The following is a 26,459-nucleotide window of genomic DNA, read 5'->3' as shown; positions in this document are numbered from 1 at the left end:
CTCAAATAAAAGTAAAAGTCATAAACCTAAGTAAAAGTAAAAAAGTACCCGCTTTTAAAAATACTTAAGTAATCAAAAGTAAAAAGTACTACACATTTAAATCTATTGATCTTACAAAAAGCAATCTTTTTAAATTCACTCAAGACGGGTTTGAATACAGCATTATAAGTTATAGAGAATCAGAATGTGATCCACTTGGTCGATAACATTTGAAACGGCTATATCAGCCGCACGTATACAATTTTACCCCCATTCTCGTTAGTGTTGTGTCGTTCAAAGAACGTTTCGTTCATAAGACCTAATCGTGTGTATGACTCGGGAGGAACGGGTTGTCTCAGTGAGTAATTCGTTCATTTTCACTCATGCGTGAAGGATTTTGGACTCTTACGTTCACTCGTCACCCAGCAGCTGCATGGGCTCCGTCAGCACAGGAAACAGAATTGATTAGTTCACGACTCTCAACTGTGGGTCTGTTTGAGTCAGCCAGGCAGCCTTCAGTGTTTGAGAATGCGCTGTTTTTTAATCGCCCACTAGAGGGCTGCAGCGCCGCAATAACCAGCCTAGTTCAAATGAATGAAATGACTCAAAAAAAAGATTAGTTCATTTTAATGAACGAGATTTGAATGAAAGAGTCTGTCAAAAGACTCAAACTTGCCATCACTAATTCCCGTTAGTGGAGGGCTAAACCGGAAGCTAGCTTGCTCGCCCGGCAAAAGTCAACACAGTGGACGCTGTGGCGCTACTGCCAACTAGCGTTCAAGGGTGTAATTGCAGAATGACGGACACAGCTACGCACAAGTATAAATGCGGCGTAGCTACGCACGTAGACCCTACGCAGGAGTATAAAGAAGCCTGAATGGAAATTCTTCTACACAAATCCCAGTCCTAATAAAGTCTGATAAGACTGGGGGCCAATCTGCTGGGTCATGTGATGGATCAGCATCTGTTCCATTAGGGTCTGAGCTGCTTGTATCTGATGCTGGCTGTACATCTCTGGCTGTGCTCGTACTGTCTGAGGCTGCTTGTGTTTGACTTAGGTCTGTGTGACCTGCTAAAAAATTCTGGACTGGTCTGTGCTGGTACTGGCTCAGGCTGGATGTGGATCAGCTGTGCTCTACTCTACTGACAAACTTCAGCATAGCCCCTATAAATTATAGATATTTTCTATATTAAGTTGCATCAGGCCCATTCAAGCTGGCTCCTCCAAGTTTCCTTAAATACATTTTCAAATATAAAACACTATATATAAAATGACTGGGCTGAATACGTGATCCTTATTATTTACTGAGATGTGCATCTATATTGCCCAGTCTGCCCCGCTAATCAACATTTTAATAGTCAATGTGTATCCACTGTTGGATCCATAGCTGTAACTAAACTTCACTGTCTTGTTTTTAAATGATGTATGAGGAGTGCCATCACATCCTGTCTGGATTGCTCCCACAGATGTTTCTTGCTCAAATAAAAGAGTTTAATTTCTTGCACGTGCATATATTTCCACGTGCAACGAGGTCATCATTCCCAGCTACAGTTTTTAAACGCTGTGGCCCGTCTGCGTTTATCAAAAGTAGTAAATAGTTGTATTTCACTCTAACATTGTACAGTCACAGTCTGGCAAGCAACCAAGACACGACAGACAATAGCCAGAGATGGGGACTCGAGTTTGAGACTCAGACTCGGACTTAAGTCACATACACAGTGACTTGAGACTCGACTTGAGACTCGAGGTCTGGGACTCATGAACAATGTTTATTTTTAGGAAACGTCTGATGAGCTTGTTGTTATTCCTCTCCCTCTGTTACTTATAACCTGCCTACATAACACATAGTATCTTCTGCGCGCGGCCACAAGTGACAGAGGACAACAAACACCGGCAGCTGCTGAACCATTCATCATAAACTTTGGCTTTAAAACTTCATACAACAAGGCCCAAAATAGGTTAGTAACCTGTGTTAGTAAACATGTTTAGCTCAGCATTGGCCATCTAACGTTAGCTTGCTTCTTGCTTTAGTTACGACCTTTGGGATGTTAACTCCGACTGTCGCTCGTTATGAAAAAATGAATGAGCATTTATTTACTTGCCATAGTTGTGGTGGTCGATTAACATAATCGTTTACGTCCCGCGTACCGTTACCGTTTTATTTAGTTAACGTTACATTGGTTTGAGAGTGTGGGGGATGTGTTGCCTTACACTAGTTTAAGCTGTCATTGATTGCAATGCACATTACATGGTTGTGCTCTGTGAAAAACAGGTTACTGCTTTATTGTTGATCATGCAACGTTAGAGTTTTATTTAGTTATAACGTTACACTGGTTTGAGAGTCTGGGGGGGTGTTGACTTACAGTAGTTTATAAACTGTCATTAGTTGTAGACTCATTATTGTGCATAAGGCTACATGGTTGGGCTCTGTGAAAAACAGGTTACAGGTTTATTGTTGATCATGTAACGTTACAGTTTTATTTCGTTAGCGTTACACTGGATTTGAGAGTCTGCGGGATGTGCTGTGTCAGGGTTTTGATTAATGCAAAGCAGGAGAGAGCCCAAATGCAAGACACTGGAAAGTTGACTGAAGGAGCACAGGTTTTAATCCAAACATAACAATTCAGGCTTACATGCAGCAGGCACAGCTGATCAGGCAACACAGAGACAGGCAGAACACTCATCACATGACAATGACTGGACGGAGACTGAACAGAAACAGCAAACATTTGACTAACAAGACAGCAGGGGAAAACAGAGAGACAGACAGGCAGAGGGATTCTGGAGTAACAGCCAGAACACAGGTGACTGAACACTAAACACAGACCATATCAAAATAAGAACAGAAGTAACAGATTAGAATAATATAAATAACAAACTAATCCAGAACATCAGCAGACAGATCACAAAATAATACAAATAACCTACAACCAACAGGGAAAACAGACAGAACAGAACACAGAGCAGACAAAGCCAAAATAATGCAAAGACAAAACTAGGAGTAAATACATAGACATTAACTAAGACACAGAACTACAATGCAGGGCTCAACCTAAGATAAAAGACAGACGGGTACTAAGTGAGCTAAACCGAACATGTAAATGAACAATGGAATAAACAAGGCTAAACAAGGAACAAAACCCCACAGAAAACATGGACCAACTGCTAAACAGAACGGGGTAGGGAACAGAGACAGGACCAACCAGGAAACAGAACAACACTAAACATGGAACAGATCAGAAATAAGGAAAATACCAAAACACAACAGATACAGAACTGACCAATAAACAAAACTCACAGAGAGCGAATCTAAGCATAGCAGACAGGCAGAATGTGACATGTTGGCTTAAAGTAGGCTAGTTAATAAGCTGTCATTAATTGCATTGCACATTACATGGTTGTGCTCTGTAAGTGAAAAACAGTTACAGTTACAGAATATCTTGTAACTATGCAGTGTTATAAGCAGCCTGGATTGAACACAGCAGGTGATAGAAACATTCATTATAACTATGAGTGACTTGAGACTTGACTTGGACTCTTGCTCAAAGACGTGTGAGCATTTCTGACAAGAGCTGTGCTCCTTAGCTGGTTAGCAGGACAGACAGAGAGATTCACTGCAGCTGCACACAGGCTAAGTGAGATCTACATCAGACTTGTAGAGGAGAGAACACATTTACCTGATTGATGTTCCCATACTTCACTCTCATTGAGTTTTTCATGATCAGAATCAGAAATACTTTATTGATTTATTGAAATTCTTTTGTCACAATTGCACTTATCAAAGGTAGATAGATAAAGAGTATATAAATATAATAGTATAAATATAAAAAATAAAGACAAATATAAAGGTGTCTGGGTATGTACAATATTTACATTATTAAGAATTATTATGGTGAACCAAAAAGGACTAGTGAATAAATAGCAGCAGAGAATATTGCACATTAATTATTAGACAGGTAATACTGGACAGAAAATGGCTAACCTCTGTGGCTCTTTGCTTACTTCTGTAGCCTGCAACAGCTGCTGCTGCGTGTGACGTCGTGTTATTCTTCTGCGCATGCGGGTCACTTTAACGCCTCGGACAGTTCACACTGAAGTCTGATATGGGCCACATTTAAACAGTAATGTGAACTGTCAAACAAAAAACATCGGATCTGGGAATTGAGCATTAAGGCCTGCAGTCTGAACGTAGCCTAAGACTGAGACATACTGTATCTTAGACTTCTTTAAGATCAGTTTTGATCAGATGACACAGATGAGTTATTTGCTATTGAGGTCACTATGAGGAAACTTAGACATATTTGGGAAGATTCATAAGATCCTAGGAGTATTAGCTGAGTTTTCTTTGAGCTTTTTCTCTGTTCTCATGATCCCATGTTCAGGAGACTTAGATTACACTTATTTAAGAGTAAGTTCAGTTCAGAGTCAGACATAAATGAGATTGTATATGGTTGTTTCTCCTGAGCTGAATTTGAGAAGTAGGAGAAAAAGCTCTAGTATTAAAAGTAGCTCATTTGTGTCTAGGAGAAATGAAGGAAACCACAGACAGAGCTGAAACAAAAAATCAGAGAACCAAAATCAAATAATGGTCTAATTTAGTTTTTTGCTAATTCCTTTTTCTTTTACTTTTTTTCCTATTGAAGAAAGACATCAAGAAAATCAAAACAGGCCACCCGGACATGAAAGTGATATATCAAAATAAAAGCCAAGCGTATATAATGGCCCTTCTAAAACATTATGCAAGCACTAACATTGGAAGAAAAATAAATAAATAAAGCTGGACTGCTGGAAACACATCGGCATCCTAGCTGATTACATGTAGTTTAATATTGTGCATTTATCCATGTACAGAGCAAGAGTTAATTCTTTGATTAATTAGCACATTGTCTGGTGCAATACAGTTCGTAAAATAGCTTGTGGTAAGTAATTATTGTGTGTGCAGAGTTGTTAATGTTAGCACTAGTATTTCATTTGGTTTCCACCATAATGCAATGTTGCTTAAGTGAATTCAGGGTGAAAGTTGATCAAGCTGATGTTTACCCTCTCTAAATTAAATTTACAGCTGTCAGTTACGCCCAGGGCTGGAAATTAACACCCGCCAAGCACCAAATGCGGGTAGATTTTCCGTTTGGCAGCTAAATGTTGGATGGCTACCCGCCACATTGGAGGGTAAATGTATTCGGCATGATATCAACATATAATATCTATTTGACGGTAACTAACAGCTGCCCGGTGTTCCTGTTTGTTGTGTTTCACACTTAAATTTGTCCCTGCTGTAACACACAGATTAGGACGGTTCATTGGTTGTTGTTTATGTTTATGTTACGTAGAAAAAGACCATTAAATGTCAATGCAACGCCGATCAAGGAGTATGATCCATAGACTGTATAAAAAAATGTTGATCCACAAAAGCTGTGATGCTGTGGGACCAGGACTTCCAGACTTCCTGGACCATGCAAAGAGGGTGATTGTACAAAGTGTCTGATGTGGAGGTTTAAGTTGAATGATAAAGTGTGATTAAGAGTGAGCAGCGATTAGATTTGTTGAATGATTAATAAGAGTCTTGTAAGTTTAGAAAACAATTTTCTATTATGTCTTAAGTACATTTAATAGCAATAATATAATTAACCTTCAAATTTCACTCTGGCCTCTTCTTTAAGTTTATATTCGACTCAATACCTTATTATCTCAAATAAAACGATTGAAACAAATATATATGTGACACAAAAAGGAAATTCATTATTTTGTCCGGTAAAAATATGTTTGGCCATTGGATTTTTTCATCTACCAGTCCCATTGGCAGGTGAACCAAAAAGTTAATTTCCACCCCTGGTTACTCCCTATGTCTGAAGGAAAAGTTGGAATGATTGTGCTAATTTTGACTTGGATATCATATGTCATAAACAAGCTACAATATAAATTTGGGGAACACAACTACATAAATCAAAAAGATAACATTGAGTTGAACCCACAATTAAATGCAAAGTAAAACATAACTTCTATAAGTTTACAGAGTAAATAGTGAGTGGCTGGAAGTGAGCATACTTGCACAATAGTTTGTAGGTGCTAGTACTTAAACTGCTTCATTCCAGATGCAAATTTCACGGTGCTTTGTTCAACCAAGGACAAAGGGTATGTGCTGGGTAATTAGCTTTTTATAAAAATGGACCTTGTATAACTGTAATTACCTTAATAAGCATAAAGGTTCACTTACTTGCTTTTCTAAGCTTTCAACCGCATTGTATGGTCCTGTTGAGCAACTGAGATTGCTCAGTTGTCATCAGGTGACCAAAGTGTGGAAATTTTGTCACACTTTGGGGGCGGCTGTCGTTAAGGAGGTAGAGCAGTTTGCCTGTTAATTGAAAGCTCAGTGGATCAATTCCCGCCTTCTCCAGGTTGCATGTTCAAGTGTCCTTGGGCAAGATACTGAACACCAAAGTATATGACCACGCCTCTGGTGGCTGTTCCACCAGTGTATGAATGTGTGTGAATGGTGAATGCGATGTAGTGTAACAGCGCTTTGAGTGGTCGGAAAGGCGCTATGCAAATACAGAGCATTTACATTTTTACATGATAACAGGTGTTAATATATGGGGGAGATGCTAATTTCTTTCTCTGTTCAAAGAGGGTCCTCCTCAATCTTTCCCTGGCCATCCACTGACTCCTGGTCGAAGACCTTTGACAGCTGCTCACTAGGTATAGGAATCTGCCGCCAGTATTAATGTGACCTTATGATTTGCTTTTCTGTCTAGGCCATGTTTGAACTTGTTTCCTCAGAAGCATCCTACTACAAGAGTTTGGAAATTTTAGAGACTCACTTCCTACGTAACCCACTTCTGATCAACACTCTCAGCCAATCCGACGTGCATTTTCTCTTCTCTAACATTGAGGAAGTCATGACAGCCAGTGAAAGGTAGGACAAGATCTTTGCTAACACAAATAATTTTATGATATGCTTCATATCCCTGGATAATGATCTCTTAATATTTCAGGTTCCTGATGGATCTTGAGCACCGAATTGAGAAGTCTATTTTGATTTCTGATGTGTGTGACATTGTCAGCTACCACGCTGTGGAACACTTCAGTGTCTTCATCAAATACGTCATCAACCAGGTGTACCAAGAGAAGAACTACAGACGCATTTTGTGAGTTCCTATTTTAGAAATACATCTGTTACATTGTGGACTAAGCCTTTCTCATGTACTTGTAGTTAGATTTGTTAACATGTTCAGCCACCTGGACAACGTAGTTGTTAATTGTTGTTAATTAAGTGTGGAGTAAAAAATGAGTCAGATAGCCATTTCTTGTTTAAGCAAATGGTGGTGTTTTATCAAATATATTGGGATTTTTTGATATTGGACAGTATTTTTGTCTTTTGAAAGCACTAAATAATACAAGGCCTGTTCAGAGAACGATATTGTTTGTGGCTTGCTTACTGATGATGAATACATGCTTGGAGAGGAAGTATGAGGAAAAAAATCCCTCTTACATTGCAGTGTATGTGAATGTTGTCAGCCCTAACAGGTTTGATCATGACAGATGCGATTTGCAGGGTGTGGTTAACTATGAATGTATGGGCTATGTCTCGCTTCATTAAACACACACCACTTGCAGAGGACAGGTTCCTCAGGTGGCAAACACTAAGGCTACCTTCAGACTGCAGGCCTTAATGCTCAATTCCCATTTTTTTGTTTGACAGTTCACATTACTGTTTAAATGTGGTCCATTTCAGACTCCAGTGTGAAGTGACCCGCATGCGCAGAAGAATAACACAACGTCACTCGTAGCATGCTGTTGCAGGCTAAAGAAGTAAACAAGGAGCAAAAGAGGTTAGCTCACGGGAGACTCACGTTTTTTATTGTCCTCTCACGAGTCACATTTCTCCAGAATTATGACAAGTGTTCAAACCTTTCTGTTCTTTTATTTACGGTTCTGGTGCTGTACAACGCAACTGCCCCACAACCAGGGGCGCCTTTATAGGGGGGAAAAGTTAGTATAATTCCAAGGGCCCCTCACTGACAGGGGCCCCAAAAAATAGGTAGAAACTAATATCAAATATCATCAGTAACGTGTTTAGTTGCAGTCAGTAGATGCGCCTGAAACACAGTGATAACAATGTTGCCTAGTAAACCAAAATCTGATTTTCAAAAAAGGAAAGAGAGGAAAGAGAGAGAGGAAAGACAAAGGAAAGGATGTCAATCTGTAACCCAGTTTTTCACCAAGAAAGGTGGGCAGCCTTTAGTCTGTGAGTGGTGTTAACCTGTTGGCTTAATGTCCACAGTGAAATAAGCTAGCTAGCTGCAGACTAGCGTTAGCCCACATTTCATCAACATTTAATCAGTGCAGGGAAACGTTTAGCAAGAAATTCATATTAAGTCATTTTCCCTGCTCCTTTTAGCAGACTAACAACAGATGATTCAGCAGCACCTCAGTCTCCCCATCACTGTAGCCTCCCTGTCCCAGTGAAGAAGATGAGCAACACTGTGTGAATGACAGGCCAGTTAGCATCATTCCAGGGAGGCTGTGGGGATTTCTCTGTCTCTCTTGCTTTTTTTATCGTAACAAAAAAGAAAATGAAATGTTTATTAATGACAGAAATTCAAACATAAATTATTTTCTCACATAATAATCATTATGAAATAAAATAATAACTGCACTAGATACTGGACAGTTGGAAACAGTGAGTAGCTTACCTCAGCCTGCGTGTAATTTACAGACAATATTAAAATAATCCAGTTTGATTTCATTTAGATTTAATTATGGCCATTAAATAACATCTATAGATAGTTCATTTTACTATAAAAATACATTGAGACTGTAAAAGATTGCCTTATGGACATTTTTTATGGTGGCTTTTAGTATTGCATCAAATAGTGAACTGCATACTATATACAGACTTGCATGTACAAATCAGTAAATATTGTGCTAGTACTAGTATTGAACTACAAGAAACAAGACAGTTGCAAATCTTTAGAGGGGCCCAATTAGATTTTTTGTCATGGGGTCCAAAGTTTCTGTCTGCACTGCTGCCCACAACTCCCTCACCCACAGTTTCTCTCTCTCCCCACTGTGTCCGCTCGGACAAGTAGCATGTACGTAACTCAGAAGAGAGCTCGCGGTCCGGTGGATTTCATGTTTAAGAAAGGGAATTTGTGGGCAGATGATAGCAAGGTAGAGAAGGAAGAGAGCCAAATGTTTAATAAAGGCTTTTGTAGAGCTTTTTCGTTCACCACGGCTCCATCTACAGCAGAACTGTGACAACAGCTGCTCTAAAGTGCTGTCAAAGTCGCATCAATTGCAACCTTAGTGTCTATGGAAGATTTAATTGGACTTTAATATTTGTAACCCACAGAAGACAATCCACAAATGTGTACTATGATTTACAAATATTTCACTATTCACAAATGTGTGTTTTTACATTTGTGTTGTGTCAAATCATATCCACAAAAATACAGAGTGATATGTACACACAAAACTGTTTTTTACACATTTGCGGATTACTTCCTGTCAATTTGTGGGTCACGTTACATTTGTAAATCATAGTAAACATTTGTGGATTGTCTTCTGTGGGTTACAAATATTAGTCCAATTAAATCTTCCATAAGTGTCCAGACTGAGGTTGCATTTAAAAAGATCCACATATGGAAGTGGCCCAATTCCAAACTGGAAAAAATCAGATTCCGTGTGACTTGGCTTGTTCAAATATTCATAAAAAGATCAGATCTGAGTCACATATGAGCAAAAAAAAACCCTGCAATCTGAATGTAGCCTAAATGGGACTTACACCAGCTACAGGAAAAACCTATCAGACCTACTGGTTGTGTGAAATGTATTCAGAAAATCAAAAGGCCTATCAGCAGTTTATGAACTAACATTTTGGAGATGCAAGAAAATCCATCTATTTGATGTTAGCTGAAAGTTGCATTTACCGAGATGTACGCTCTCTCTCTCTCACTCTCTCAGCATATATAGCCCGCTGCTTTTAGTGTGGGTTAAGAATAAAAGAAGCATTCACAAGATCAATCAGAAGACAATTGCAGACATTTGCATAGTAGCAGTGCATGTATTAAATAGGCCTAGATACTTCGTGACATTTCACTCACCCTATCTGAAAAGTAAGGCCATTCTCCTGTCTGTCATGGTGGTGAAGTGGTCAATAACCAAGTTATAGAATTCCTCGAGCAGAACCATGGCTCGGGGTGGGCGGCCATCTGCCTTGACCAGTTGGGGAGAGAGAGAGAGGGCAAGAGAGGAACAGAGAGAGAAGGGAGAGGGGGCAGAGAGAGATGGATGGAAGGCAGCCTACACAGTATACACACAGAGGTACAGACAGTAAAGGTGATGTTGCTATAGACTAAATGAAAGATGGTACAGATATTTATAGTAGTGTTAATGATAATAATCATAATGTTAATAATAGGACTAGTAACAATAATAACAATAATCTTTATTTGTAGAGCACTTTTCAAAAACAAGTTACAAAGTGCTTTAACAAGTGTAAAGACAATAATACCCAAAAGACAATAATACAAAAACAATACAAGATAAAAGCATGAAAACACTGAAAAGACTAAAATACACTTTTAAGATAAATATAAAATTAGTAAAATAGAATAAAATAAAAGGGATAAAATAAACTCAAATAAGATCGGGAAAGGCTCTCCTATAAAAGTATGTTTTAAGAAGGGACTTCACTGACTCAGCCGACCTGATTTCAAGGTACATGCTGGTGTGTATGGGACTAAAAGGTCAGAAATATAACAAGGCGAGAGGCCATGAAGAGCTTTAAAAGTGATCAATAGAATTTTAAAGTCAATTCTAAAACACACTGGGAGCCAGTGTAATGAAGCTAAAATAGGAGTAATGTGGTCATATTTCTTTGTTCTGGTTAAAAGCCTGGCAGCTGAGTTCTGGACAGTCTGGACATAATTGACATAATAGTCCGGAATAATTGTAGCAGAGGGTGTCGAGCAGGAACACGGGGGCAGCAGGTGACCCGCAGCCACAGATCCAGACTCCACAGCTCCAGAGCCAGAAACACCTGCAGGAAGTGACAGGAGGAGAGAGGAGAGGGACGAGAAAGCACAAGACTACCAGAAAGGGGAGAAGTTGTGTTAGTAACATGCAATAATGGGAAGAGGTTGCATACAGAGGGAGAGAAAGTAGAGGAGAGAGGAGCTCAGTGCATCATGGGAAATCCCCCGGCAGTCTAGGCCTATAGCAGCATAACTAAGGGATGGTTCAGGACTAGCCAAATAAACTGGATAAACCCATAAAGTTCTTAAAATAACTCCACCACAGAGAAAGCAACACAAAAATAAAATCGCGACAGTTTATTAAAACAACAGCCGACAAAAGCTGTAGATCAGCTGCAGGACTCATGTCTGCGGCTGCGCTAGAAGAACGGGAGGTTTAACGAGCTTTATTACCTGCTGTAATCAGCTGTCCCGCTTGTTTTGGAGAGGAGGAGACCGACTTCGGCTCTGTGTAAAAACCTCCTGACTGATGAAAACTTAAAACAACTTACGACCCAGTATTTAGCGTAAACACACCGCTGCAAGCTGGCTGCTATTTCCAATATATTTAATGCCAACATATGATCTCAGGCATACATCTGTGAGACTTGTGCGGCTATTTGACTGTTGATTGTGATTTATTGGTTTGCAAACAAAGGTGGAAAAGAGATGAGCAGTCGTAGAAAATCACCCTACATTCTCCAGTTAAAGCCAGTAGCCTCTACTCGCCCATGCAGAAATTCACTGCAATGCAAGCCCCACCCCCCCAAAGTACTGGTACTTTTGGGAAGTACTACCCCTCGAGCAGGGACTTTTTGGGGTGTAAAATGAAGACCCCAGAGCTACATTTAGACCCTGGTCCCTCTGGTGGAAAAACAGTGAGTTCCTCCAAAGGTTCCTAGTTCCGGGGTTTAGTTCCTTAGGTCGAAACGCAGCTTTAGAGGGCTGCGCCTATACTCATAGAATCTTAACATGTAACGTTCTATTTTGTATAGGCGCAGCCCTCTTAGACTATCGCTATTGGGTTAGAGGTGAAACAGGATGAGTCAACGCCTCACTGGGCCCATACAGAACCACCAAGCACAGGCCCACCTGCCTACGCCCAATCACCGACGATATGGAAGAGGCAAACCCCATGCGTAAGAGGCCTGAGATGGGATAGGGGGGGCCTTTGCAGGTGCAGATGAAGGTTACGCACTGCGACTGTTCCAGCTGCGCACAAAGCAGGGCCTGCACGAGCAGGTTTAGCATAGGAGCATCATAAAATTAGGATTAGGATTAGGGCACAGGACAGCTGCGCCCTGTTCAGGAAACGCTTCCCCAAGGGGTGAGCGAACTGAAAACCTGTCACTGAAACCTTCATGACAGGACAAGATGGCAGCAGCATAGGTCTAAACCAGTGGTTCTCAACCTTTTTTGGGCCAGCGCCCTTAATAAGCGGCGAGTATGGGGTCCTCCCCCAGAAGATTTTGAGCATTAAACACTTAATTTTAGCATCATAGAGTACGGTCTAGACCTGCTCTTTTATGAAAAGCGCTGTGAGATAACTGTTGTTGTGATTTGGCGCTATATAAATAAAATTGAATTGAATTGAATTGAATTAATTTCCTGAATTCTGGTGAAAATTCTCCTCCAATTTCTGCCTTTTCTGCACCAATTTATGGTGGAAATGTCTAAAAATTCAGGTGGCAGGTGACAATTCAAAATATATAAATCTAATAGAATATAATGTAGTGAGGCTCTCAGGCATTCTCATTGCTTTTAAATATTTTTCTCCTGTAGATCAACTTATTTAATATCATCCCTGCTGAGTCAATACACATGATTAAGTCTTACCATCTCTTTCATCTCAGTAATAAATTAATCCGTTTTAATTCAGTTATTGACTGGACTTTATTAGCTCATCTGTTAATAACTTATCATAACTCAGTGTTTCCCACAGAATGACAGTGTAACTGTGGAGCTGTATTCTAACATTAACTTGGCTCTCCTTATTAGCAAGGCTCCTTACATGCTTGCTAATAACTTTTAATAGCTGAGTCTCCGACATTGACAGCGTTTTCTTGGACAGATGTGTGCAGCTGTGTTAACGAGGGAGAGAGAGAGATCGTGGGACGGATGAGAGAGACGAGCGAGAGGATGTGCTGCGTGAATACGCGCTGCCTGCAGCTCAAATAAGGTTTTAAATAGGCCTAAAATCGAAAATCAATATGTGGCAGTCAGCGTTGATATTGTGGCGGGCTGCCACAAATAAATGAATGTACGGGAAACACTGTAACTTATCTGCTCATGTTCAAAACTTTGTGCACATTCAGAATCTCTCCCACGTATCTGTGTTCTCTGACATGCAAAGAAAAATAGTCGTAATATTAGGAGACTAACGTCTTTAGCCTATTTAAAGAGAATTCAGAATATTTTACTACATGCCCTGCACTGCATTATCTTACTGATTCGCTGGAAGTTTCCCCTCGCCGTCTAACAGACAGAACTGAATGAGACGAGGAGACGCTCATGCCGGGGGGAAAAAAACTAACCAACACCTGTGTTCCGACAGAAAGCTCACGAATAATTCCACACACGTTAACTTCAGCACTCGCTGGTGTCGCAGCCAAGTTGCTTTCAGGGTGAGTCCGACAGCAGAATATCCGTCTTGTAAATGTGTTCATGGTGTATTCCTCAGAGAAATAAACACTTTTCCACCAAGAAAGAGAACGTCAGTTTTCCAGAGTTTACACAGTAAACGCCATGTGGGTAAAATTGTTTCCCGTTCCCGTGAAGGCAGCACGGAGCTGCACCACAAGTAGCTGACGGAGAGAAAATACAGTCTCGTCCAGTCACAGTGGACTAAACTGGCAGGTTTTAATGTTGCAGACCAGTTTTTTGCAAGTAGTTTAAAGTTCAAACTCGTATTGTTGTGAATCTTTAGTGTAAACTCGCATTAGAATTTCTATCCAACAAACGCCCCCCAAAAGCAGCTCAGTGCCCCCCCTTCCAAAATATTGCTTCCAGTGCCCCCCAGGAGGCGTTCCGAGGACGATGGGGGGCGCTGGAAGCAATATTTTGGAAGGGGGGGCTGCTCTAATTCAAAAACCTCGTCTTCATCTTCCAATGACAGTATTTATGTCAGAGGTAACGCAATAAAGCCGGGAAAAACAGATAAAAAACAAAAGTGTAGCAAAGTTTGTAGGAGCTACCAGCTGCTGCTTCTACAAGCGCTGCCGGTTGCCATAGCCCACCACTTGAGAGAGGCACGTCTCTACCCATCCCAACAGGGAGGCTTCTGTGAAGACTGAGATATGGGATGTGACCCTGCCCAGCAGGACCCCAGTAGGGGCCGCTAGTAGCCCCCTCATGTGCAGGAGGCCCAGGGGAACCACCACGTGACCTGCTAACATGAGACCCAGAAGCCTAATGATCGACAGAGCCCTTACTACCACCTGTGGAATGACATGGCAGAGCAGCTCACCACTCCCAAATAGGTGAGCCTCTGGGAGGGGAGGGGAGAGGAGCGTTTTTCTTCCAATTCACTGTAAAACCCAGGTGTGACAGGTGTGCACCAATAGCAGCAGGTAGTCCAGATAAAACAGGACCCTGATGCCCTCCCACCGCAACGGCTCCAGTGCCGTCCCAACACTTGGAAATAGTGCGTGGGGACAGCGAGTAACCAAAAGGCAGCCAGTTGTCCTGGTACTGAGAGCCCCAGAAGGAGAACCGCAGGAAATTTCTGTGTTCTGGGATGACGGGTACGTGAAAGTACATTTCCTTCAGGTCGATGGAGGTGAGCCAGTCCCCCCTGGCATACCACTTGAACACCTGCTTCACCGTCAACATGCAAAAAGGTCTTTCCATAATCGCCCTGTTGAACAATGACAGATCTAGGATGGGCCCCATTGTCCCCGTCTTCTTTCTGACCAGGAAATAATGGGAGTAGAACCCTTCATTCTCCTGCCCCAGAGGAACCCTGGAGATAGCCTGTTTCTCCAGGAGTTCCTGCGGTTCCGCCTGGAGGGCAGCGTTCTGAACTGCGTAAAGTGTGGCATAAAGACAAAATAGCACCCAGCAGATTTTACGGGACGAAAATCATCTGATATGGTGCGTGTCTGTAATGTTATGTGCGCACAAAGCGTGATTAATGCTTCCGTTGGCTCATTCAAACAGGGGGACGCGTTGGTGATGCCGTGATCACAAACGAGCCCGCAGCCAGTCTCTGCCGGAAGGGGAGTGTTCACAGACAGTGAAGAGGGGTGTGTGAAAAGGGCCCTCTGACCGAACAGACGGAGTGGACTGTGTGCTCGAGCTGCAGGTTACAACATAACAGCAGTGGCACACACAGTGTGGCTAACGACAGCCGGCTGATCCACGGGCAGACCGCATGTTAGCCTGATGTTAGCATCCTTTTAGCTCAATGTTAGCTTGCCTTGCCATATAGTGGAACAGAGACGACACACTCCTGGCTCCCTCAAGGCTGGAGTCACCAATTTCAAGGCTGGCATCCACCGGAGGTTGGAAATAGGGGAGCGGAAGCTGCTGGGAGACCTGCGGATGGAGAAAGTGGAGTCATATGACATCCTACAGCAATATCTGTCTGACTAGAGAGAGCTGTAAAATCTGCATAATCTAATTTTAGATCTAACCTGGTCTCACCCTTACAAATCCCCGTGATTCTGATCCTGTTATACCTACATTGGACCTCTGTGACTTTTCTAAAATTATTTTTTGAAAAGATTTTTGCCCTTCAATCTTCTGTAACCACATCCTCTGACCATGAACCATCTGTTCCTCCTATGTGCCTTGACGTCCTGGATCAGTTTCAGCCAATATCAGTCTCCTCCCTATCTGAAGAGGTTCATCATCTGTGGCCCACGAATTGTCTCTCAGACAGCATTACCTCTTGTCTGATTAGGGAAGTCTTTGACGCTATTAGACCATGTATTTTGTCATTGATAAATACCTGTCTTGTCTCTGGTTATGTTCTGTCTGCCTTTAAACAGGCTGTTATGCAGCCCCTGTTAAAAACGGAAAATCTCAACCCCTCTGTTCTTTCTAACTTCAGGCCCTTCTCTAAACTATCTTTCTTATCTAAAGTCCTGGAGAAAGTAGTTTTTACCCATCTGCAAACATTTTTAATTAATGTTTATGAAAAGTTCCAGTCTGATTTGAACACCAACGCCCCCGGTATTGTGCAAAACGCAAATGGCAAATCAGTGGACGATCAGATTGTTTTGTCACCCTATTCATGCTACTGTGAAGCTAGGAGGCTCAGCTAGAAGCTCAAACCAACCAATTTTATCCACACCAAACACCCATCAAACACCAAGCATCTAATAATATACTATAATAAGCCTATATCACAACATAAATTGCTCTGTAATCACTGTACATGGCTGAAGTTATAAGCATCCAATTATAATCACAATGTATCCTCATGTCCAACCTCTCACACCAAAGCTAATCTCCCCCTGAGATCAGCTCACATCACTCAAATCTCCAACATTACAGACTAATTAGATCCTGTTGCCAGCAGGTGGGACTATAACTATGGGTGAATGTCGGCATGTACATGTGTTCAGGGCGGGAACTAAACTTTCGCACAGATCTGAGCATGTACAGTGAAGTTACAACAGCTTCCTGTGTCACAGCGAAGCATGGAACTTCGCCGCTAAGCCTCCACCACGACATTAACTGCAAACTCACAAGTTTTACAACACGGCTTCATCAATGTGTTAAGGGTTTTCTGGGACACTTTTGAAAGTGATTTGTCCAACCTGCTCGGAGTAGTAGATTATAGCGTAAAATGTGTCATTTCCTGTTGCCTGCAGGTGGCGCTGTGACTCTGAGTGAATATTGGCATATGGATGTGTGAAAAATATTCACTGGAGCAGTGCTGAGGATGAATTAGAGTTTAAGAGTCTGATAGCTTGGGGGGAAGAAGCTGCTCTGCAGTCTGGTGGTGTGGCAGCAGAAACTTCTATATCTCTTCCCAGAAGGCATCAGGGTGAACAGGGTGTGGCTGGCTGGGTGCTGTCCTTTAGTATCCTTTGGGCTCTGCAGGCACCTCACCTCACCGATATCACTGATGCTCAGGAGATGGGTACCAATGATCTTCTGACATCCCATGCCAGTTAGTGATGTTTTCAGTCAGGATGCTTTTTTATTTCTCCAATGTAAAAGCTGAGAAGAACCTTGCACGGGAATTTGACTTCTGGAGGAAGGTAACCAGCAACAACAAAAACACTGGCGAATTCCCTGGGAAGATTATGTGGTTGACATCTTAACAATACAAAATTCCACAGCTGGTAAACATTGTCCAAATCCCCATGACTGCGTCTGAGCACCAAGCATCGTTGACTTAAACACAGTCTGCCTTCTCTGCACATTTAATGTAATAGCTTGATCTGGGTTGTTGTGGTGCAGCCAGGGAAACTTCAATAAAATGAAATCAATCAACCCTCAACACAGCTATTGTGATCTTGATGACAAAGGCAAGTGTAACAGTGTCTTCTTCTGTCTCATATCACTGCATCGAAGAGAAAGAATTTGTGTATGTGTGTGTGTGTGTGTGTAATGGACAATCAACTAAGCATTGTGTTGTCTTAACATCTGTTCAGGGAGGGAAACCAGGCATTTCGGGAGGCCATGGCAACGCTGGAGAACCATCCACGTGTTAGGGGGCTGTCCTTTACTTCATTCCTAATCCTTCCTTTCCAGAGAATCACAAGGCTCAAGCTGCTCGTACAAGTGAGTGTGTCAACTTGAGTTAATTAAATGGATAAAAAACATACTGTACAATAAAATGGTAAGATTTAGCAGTGGGTTTGGACATATTTTAAACATTTACATTTACAGTAATAAATGGGAGTTTGGTGCCACTGTAGATTTTTTTTGTTGTTGTTTTTATTTTACTTTCTCTACTCAGAATATCCTGAAAAAAGCAGAGGAAAACTCAGAGAGGGAAGCTAATGCTATTAAAGCCCATCAGCAACTGGAACAGGTGAGCATCAATATCAGGTAGGGTTCATAAATGCAGTGAGGCAGTTGTAAGGATAGTGCTAACATAATGAAATGACCATCTTTATGTTGGCACGTTTATTTACGCACTGCATTGGCTAGATCAAATATGTGCAAGCACAGATTCCTCATATATTACTGCATCATGAACAGCACAATTTACATTGATGAGTTGAAGGATACAATTATTGTTACCATGATAACTTTTTAATGTTGTAAATATTATATAAAAATTACAAACAGCTGTGCACTGTTTTGGTGTCTGACAACCTCCCTGTTCATCATCTTCATGATTTCAATATATGATTTTCAAATTGTTTTTCACTTTTTTTGCCAGTTTTAGTATTTAAAAACTACATGTATTTTTATAAATCCATAACGATGACAACTAAGTACAAAATACAAAGAAGAGAAAACAATATTGTATGATTTTCTAAGGATATGGACTGATGGTGTATATTTGTCTACGTTCAGACTGCAGGCATTAATGGTCAATTCAGATTTTTACGTCACACATAGCACGCTATCGTGTAGAAGTAAACAGAGCCATAGAGGTTAGCTCCGGTTAGCTCCTACTTGCTAACCTCATTGTTCTCTCATGGGTCAAATTTCTCCCGAATTATGAAAAGTGTTCACAACTCTCTGTCCTTTTCATTCCGGTTTCTCTCAACGCAACTGCCCCATAACTCCCTCCCTCTCTCTCTCTCGCTGTACTGCGTCTGCTTGGACAAGTAGCATGTGTTGAACTCAATAGAGAGCTTGCGGTCCGGTGGATTTCAGGTGCAAGAAAGGGAATTTGTGGGCAGATAATAGCAAGGTAGAGAAGAATTATGGCTTTTGTGGAGCTTTTTCATTCACCGTTGCTCCCTCTAGAGTGACGTCAAAGTTCCATCAATTCCGACCTGAGTCTAGACACACATTTGATCCAAACTGGAAAAGATCAGATTCCATGTGACTTGGCCTATTCACACTGTTACAGAAAGATCAGATCTGAGTCACATATGAGCAAAAAAAAAGATTTGTGTCACTTCTGGCCTGCAGTCTGAACATTGCCTTTGTCTTTGTCTTCCTTAGATTGTGAAAGAGTGTAACGAGGGGGTGCGAAAAATGAGTCGCACTGAGGAGCTAATCAGCATTGAGAAAACATTGGAATTTAAATCCAAGGTAAACTAAGTCTTATTGTCTTGCAATTTCAACTGAAATGAAGTCATACTGTTCAGTTATCGTGATGGGGCTCTGTACCCTTCCTAATTTTGATGTGGCCTGCATTTATTTCTTAATATGAAGCCTTACTGATGTCGCTGGAACAAAACGGGAGGAGAGGGTCAGCACAAACTTCTAAACTTCTAAACATCCAGCAGTGCAATGTTTTATCATCATATCATAAATTAATAAGTTTGTCCCATTCCAAAGGTTTGAGAAATGTAGGTAATGAATGTGCTTTTCCTTTGCCCTGTTTTGGACACATGGTTTATCCTTTGCAGGCACATGTATCCCACAATCTTATTTAAAGCGTAATTCCCCAGTATTTGCATTCAGATGGTCACTAGTCAACTGTAAATAGAATAAATAAAATCAACAAAATCTGATTCATTTTAAAGCTATATAGTGTCTTATATACAAAGCCAAAAGAACAAACCCAGTACCTCTGAAATTCATTGAGGATTGCTGAGTTGCCCCTTATACTTACTTGGAGTATCCTGGGTCTGTTTATATTTTGATAGTTTGTTTTTTCGTTTGAACCACAAAACGAACAAATGGGAAAACCACCTTTTTTTCGTTTCAAACCAAACAAACAAAGTTTTTGGTTTCTGAATCCAAGAAAGACATTAAGAAAAGCAAGACGGGTGGGCCAGGTGACCCGGAAGTAATAGTAAATATATTAAAATAAAAGCCAAGCTTGTACAATCGTCAGATCTGTAACATTATGCAGCACTAACGTTGTGCCAGGGTGATGAAAATCTGCTTCTAGCAGCACTGACAACAAACTCACATCAGAAATGTCCTAATGTAGGAGTGAATCTTTCTTCTCCATACACATTCCAGTGTGTATAACATACAACACTCCCATTGTGTCATGCAAGTGAAGAGAATCCATTTAAGTCTTAAACATTTATTCAACATATATAGCACCTACGTACAATCTATGGCTGCAGAACATTGACTGTGAAGCCATGAGGTAACATTTTATGAGGTCCTCAAAAGAAAATCTAAAAACATTAAATTAAATTATTTAAAAGACAGATTGTCAACGCTGAGAATGTCTTCTCAGGACGTCAGTCAGGCCTCTGAGGCCATATTTTAAATGTTCTGGCTGATATTGTATGCTAACAAATACAAACAAAAAACAAAGTTAAAATTCAAAAAAAGACTACTTCGTCTTTTTAGTTGAACTTTGACCTGACCAAGCATTTCCTCCCTCCTATGTTTTATGAGAGCAGCTCCTCCCTCCATGAAGAGAAAAAACGGTCAGGATTACGATGTTGTAGGTGTTTTATGAGAGCACTCCTCCCCATGTGAGTCAAAAAAAATTGGTATTTATGTATATATTATTCAAAAAACACATAGGCATTACAAAAATTAACTGCAGAAAAGCTGCCTGCCAGAAGACCTGCTGGGCCTCAGCAGGTACAGTATGCCCGCACTTACAGCACTGCGGCCCTGATTGTTGATCAGGTGAACACTGGGTGCTCAGACTTTCTTTCAATAACAGGTGTGGTCAATACGTTGAGGGACACTATTAGAAATTAAGAAGGCCACACGCCAAGGTAGTCTTTTTTTTGCTTTTTAACTTTAATAGCTTTTTGCTTGAAATGAAAAGATTTAAACATACTGTTGTACAATATCAGCCAGAACATTTTAAACACCTCAACACCAACACCACCAAATATATGTGGCAGGCCATCAAAACATCACAGGCTACATAAGCAGGAGCTCCCCCATCATGTGTGAGGCCACATTACCTGATGAACTTAACACCTTTTATGCTTGCTTTTGGTGCATTCCATTTGACATGGGAAGTCGGATTTTCCGAGTTCAAAGGTCAAAATTTCAAAGTTGGAATCCCGACTTAAGATGGCTGTCGGGGTATCAACAGTTAGTGAAAGCTCTAGTTTATACTGTTTATTAGCACTTCTCTGTACTTGTGTCTCATAGAAATGTTCGTACACAAAGTGCTGTATGTGGTCGTGTGGCTACAGTGTTTAGTGTGAGTAAATTCCGCCCAATGCGTTTTTTTAATCAACCGGCGTATCAATGGCTAACCTGGCTGAGCGAGGTTTTCCAACTTGTTAACTGGAACGTCGTCAACTCGGGTGTGACGTCATTCCCAGCTCTGACCTCCGACTTCCGAGGTAAATGGAACGCACCATTTGATCTCCTCAACAAAGAGTCAGCTGTAAAGTCTACTCCACCTCCAGAGGACCGGCCCCTGTCAGTATCACAGCAGATGTGAGGAGAGTCCTGCTGAGAGTGAATATGAGTAAATCAGCTGGGCCTGATAACATTCCTGGCCGTGAACTACAAACCTGCCAATCAGCTAGTTGACATTTTCAACATCTCAGTATCTCAGGAGAGGGTTCCCACCTGCTTCAAGACAGCAACCATCGTTCCTGGACCTAAAAAGTCTGCAGTGTCTAGTCTGAACGACTACCGCCCTGTGGCTCTCACCCCCATTCTGATGAAGTGCTTTGAGAAACTGGTTCTTCAGCACATAAAAAAAACATTGCAGCCAGCCTGGACCCTCACCAGTTCTTTCAGAATCTCCACTGCCCTTCACTCAGCCCTCACACACCTTGAGAATTCAACACAATCTCCCCATGAAACTGATCAACAAACTCAGCACTCACACATTTAATGCAACACTCTGCAACAGGATATTAGACTTCCTCACAAACAGGCCCCAGTCAGTTTGGATTGGCGGACTCACCTCCTCCACTCTAGTGCTCAACACAGTGTGCACAGCCCCCTCCTGTTCACGCTGTACACCCACGACTGCATCCCCCGACATGAAGACAACTCTGTTTTGAAGTTTGCGGATTACACCACCATCATCGGACGGATTTCAAACATCGATAAGACTTCATATCGGGAGGAAATTGATAATCTTGCAGAGTGGTGCTCAGAGAACAACCTACTGCTCAATAAGGACACACACTCCTGTCTACAGTTTCACGTTCGAAGTGGGGCTCGAAGTTTCTGCACCTTTTACAATTTTCTATATTTCTGTACATCCTCAAATCACTCCACTGGCTTCCTGTCTCACTCAGGATTGAGTCGAGGTGTCCCTCCTACCCACAAGTACATCCATGGTGAAGCCACCCCCTTCCCACCCTACTTCAAGGAACTCCTCACCCCACAAACCTCCATATGTACTCTCCAATCTGCCTCAGCATTATCCAATATTGCATATCTGTGAGTGGCAAAAGTGTGTGAACCTTTGCTTTTAGGATCTGATATCAACCCCCTGTGCAGCAATAACTGCAACTAAACAACTAAACGTTTCCGCTAATTGTTGAACAGTCCTGCTCATTGACTTGGATGAATCTTTGCCCATTCCTCTGTACATTACAGCTTCAACTCTTGAATGTTGGTTGGTTTCCTCACATGAGCTGCTCGCTTCCTCATCCTTCCACAACATTTCTATCATTTTAATGTCAAAACTTTGACTTGGCCTTCCAAAAAACTTTATTCTTCTTTAACAATTTTTTGGTAGAACAACTTGTGTGCTTGGGGTTGTTGTCTTGCTGCATGACCCACGTTCAGTACGTTTCATGCCCATACAATTTCTCATATACTCACCTCTTAAAACAGTAGTCACACAGTATATAGCACACTGGTAAATCATTCTTTTGCCCAGAGGGCCTACATTGTTGTCAGAGCTGCTAGAAGCTGACAGCAGTGTTAGAACCAGGTTAGAACAGAAGGGCATGCAGGTTTAACTCTGGGCTGAGGGTGGATGATGAAGATGATAACTAGGCTGCAAATAATAATAAATAAATAAAATGAACAATAATAAATGCATTTATATCAATAATCTGGATTTAAAACAGTTACCAAAGACACAAACCAGGCATTCATTTAAATTGTGCCATTTGCTGGTAGAAAAGGGAAACCGCTTGGTCCATTACAGTGGAAACCACATTAAATATATTAAATATAGCGCTGACAGTAACATCTCTACACACACTTAAGACTGCCAACATTTGAACAAATCCTGAGTAAGAGAAGGGGTTTTGCATCTTTGTAGCCATAGATGATCATTTAGCACAATTATGTCTGAAGCTTCTATCACCCCTGATATGATTTTGAAAAATAGCCTTGATGTCAGATGCAAGCCAATAAGACTAAATAACCATATCATATTTTATTAATTACTATTGCCCAGGTTTTGTCAAATTTGCAAATAAAACAGCTGCTATACAAAACAGCAAACAGCTTTTGTTAGTTTTAATGAAACATATGTACTAACATATGTACACTCCTGTGACCATTTTTCCCGTATTGCCGTAGCAAGCGCATTAAACTATCTCCAGTCTGTGAGTGTGCGTATTATCATGATGGAGAACCCAAATGCCAGTACGTCACAGTTCAAGTCATTTGATGTAGCCTCAGCGTCAGACACAGAACGTTACATCTCAGACGGTCTGACCAGGCCTAGCGCTAGGATGAAGTGACTGAGGGGGCAATTAAAAATGGCGAGTGGGCAAATCTTTATACATATCCAACTCCAATTTTGCTAGTTTGACGGCAGCGCATGGTTAAAAAGGTCCGCACTTAGTCTGTGAATTAGTCATGGGTGTGTAGGGCATAACATGCAATACACCAATCAGTGTCATTTCCCTTTTAAAGCCAGGTGCGCTTGTACCTTGGCGCATTGCTATTATAATAGCGTGAATGGCGCATTATGAAAAACACCAATTGACTGACTGAACTGCAGACTCACAGCAGAGAGTGGAGATGGAGAGAAGTGTGGACGTGATATAAAAACCATCTCTGATCATGAAGCCTGTGTTGCAATTTATCAGTGAAGTGTCGGAACTCCAGTCTGTTAACAGACAGATGCTGGATTCTCACTGCACTGCATTAACATAAACTATGATAACCGGTCGTGGGTCACATCTCTCCTCTACACTGGTTTCTTTATTTTGTGTTATTGATGTATGAATATTTTCTTTAACGATTTACTTTCATGCTTAGAGAGGCTGCTGTCGGTCATTTTAAACATCATGTGCTAAATAAAGTTGCATCAAATATTGTGGGGTATTTGAGCAGCAAAAAAGAAAAAAGCTTAAGTTATAAACTTGATATGACAGGACAGAGGAAACTCTCCAGAGGAAACAGAATTCAACATAGCTTCTGAAATTATTTAGACACTCTGATGGAGGACGGCTCCAATATTTACTCCAAACAGTTTCAATGTATGAACCTGGACTGGACTGTGACCTTTTGGATGTGTAAAAGAACACAGAACATCAATTAACATTAGATCCTGACCAATCCTGTCAGAGCATGTCAGGAGATTTTAATAATCAATGAAGTTACGCTGCTGTGCCTCGTACATAAATGCGCACAGTGTCACAGTAATGCGGCCCTAAAATAACAAAAATAATGAAATACTGTGCCATTGATTTTAGACCTGTTTTTTGTGGGGGGGGACCAACACTCCCATGGGCGCAAGTGCATTTGTTATAACTTGGTCGCTTGGCGCACAAATGTCAACTGCGCCAGTTGGAAACTAGACACTTGCGCTGCGCTTTGCGCAAGATAGGGATAATTATCTTTTTGGTCTTTTTGACAACTGTAGCTTATCAGCCTGCTATACCAATTTGTTTTCATCCTGTGTGTGGAAAATGTCGGTGCTGCATCATTGGTTTTGATGATCTCGCCTCCCTAAAAGTTTTCACTCTCTTCAGCCTAGCCTTGCTATTGGCAATAGAAATTGAGTAGACATAAAACTAAGCCTAACTAGACCATGTCAGGTGTGATGAATCTTTAAGCACTGCAGAATTAACTCAGTGGAGCAGTTTTCTCAAGTGGCTCCAGGTGATCACAGCTGAGGGAGTGCAGTGCAACACCTGCAGGTCATTTTAAAAAAAAATCCTTTTGGCATGCTTGCCTTAATCTGTGAGGCGAGACTAAATGACAGACACACCTTGTTTAATACGCTACGGTTTAACAGCACCACAAACTACATGCTCCAAACTGTTCATACAGTTGAATCGCCACCTCTCATAAACTGTTAATCTCTTATCATGAAGGAGGATTTATTGCATTATGTAATTAGTTTTTGCTAATAAACTGTCAACTAAGTGTAAAATTTTGTGTAGACATTGCATCGTCTTATGGCAAAGAGGGAGAACCACAGCAGTAATAGAGATTCTTTGGTAGAACCTTAATTTTAAAGAGTAGCCTGAAGCACAAACATAACTGATAGAACACACTATCCAATCAGAAGCAAGGGGTTGATGAAGTCCCACCCACCAATGAAAGGAAATATTGAGTAATAAATTGGTTTTGTCTGTAAGAAAGGAAAATGAGACATTTTTGATTAAAAAAAAAAAAAAAACGAAAAATCAAGCTGAATATTGTTTTTTAGTTTTGTCACACAATTCAAAAAATGAAAAAATGGCCTGTTTCTGGTTTCTGCCTTTGTTAATTATACCAAAAAGACAAACGGTTAAAATGTCACAATTATTAATATTCAAAATGATTAATTATTATTAAGAAATACCACTCTGGTATCAGGGACTAATAACCAAATATGAGCCAAGTATGATCAGTCTAAAAAGGGGTCCACCTATAGATGGCAAACAGAGAAGGGTAAGTCCGTACACTGGCTGTTGCAAACAACTCTAACTACAACATTATACACAAATAATCACAGACAACGACTTCTTAAAATTATAATAGGATTTATTGAACTCCAGCATACATCAATGACCAACAACTAGCAAGTAAATCACTATTAACTATTCTAAGTAAAATGAAATAAAGCCAATAAACAAATCATACAAACACATACAACAATCCAGCAAGTGTGTGTGTGAGAGAGAGAGACAAAGGAGAGGGAGAGACTAAGAGAGGGGTGGATCTGACCACGTGAGTGCTCGCAGATTCAGGTTCAAGATGGCGGAAAATAATTTTTCTCTGAACTTAAAAAATTGGAAACCTCTGATGCTAGCCTGCTGTGCACTGGAGTGTACAGGGCGAGGGAGAGGAGGCCCGGTGCACTGCGGATGGACAGTGAACCCTGACGCTCCTTATTTACACATGATCCATGATGATACAGAAAAATAGTGAATGGCAAAAATAGCATATTGTTAATATTTTAGGGGCCCCCCAAAAATATCACAAATCATGTTTTCAGAGGAGCTTATGTCTTAATTATCCTTTTTTAAGAGCTTTAATAAAGGACTCATAATATTAAAAGAGGAAACTAATAAAATAAAGATTTG

At 41.0% G+C, this 26,459-nt stretch overlaps 1 protein-coding gene across 2 annotated transcripts in view; it reads left to right on the top strand.

The window, feature by feature from the left end:
- The window catches only part of ngef (neuronal guanine nucleotide exchange factor), a 53,047-nt gene that overhangs the window by 17,886 nt on the left and 8,702 nt on the right, over window positions 1-26,459 (top strand). For both annotated transcript variants that reach the window (XM_038693063.1, XM_038693064.1), the window contains 5 exons: window positions 6,733-6,893; window positions 6,973-7,125; window positions 17,604-17,733; window positions 17,912-17,986; window positions 19,078-19,167. In XM_038693063.1, coding sequence (XP_038548991.1) covers window positions 6,733-6,893; window positions 6,973-7,125; window positions 17,604-17,733; window positions 17,912-17,986; window positions 19,078-19,167 — 609 coding nt within the window. The remainder of the gene's footprint in view (window positions 1-6,732; window positions 6,894-6,972; window positions 7,126-17,603; window positions 17,734-17,911; window positions 17,987-19,077; window positions 19,168-26,459) is intronic.

This window comes from Micropterus salmoides, unplaced genomic scaffold (genome assembly GCF_014851395.1).
Source record: "Micropterus salmoides isolate LMB-PRFRI ecotype aquatic unplaced genomic scaffold, ASM1485139v1 Ms_hic_scaffold_3, whole genome shotgun sequence".
Taxonomy (NCBI): Eukaryota; Metazoa; Chordata; class Actinopteri; order Centrarchiformes; family Centrarchidae; genus Micropterus; species Micropterus salmoides.
This window is presented reverse-complemented; position numbering and strand designations above follow the sequence as displayed.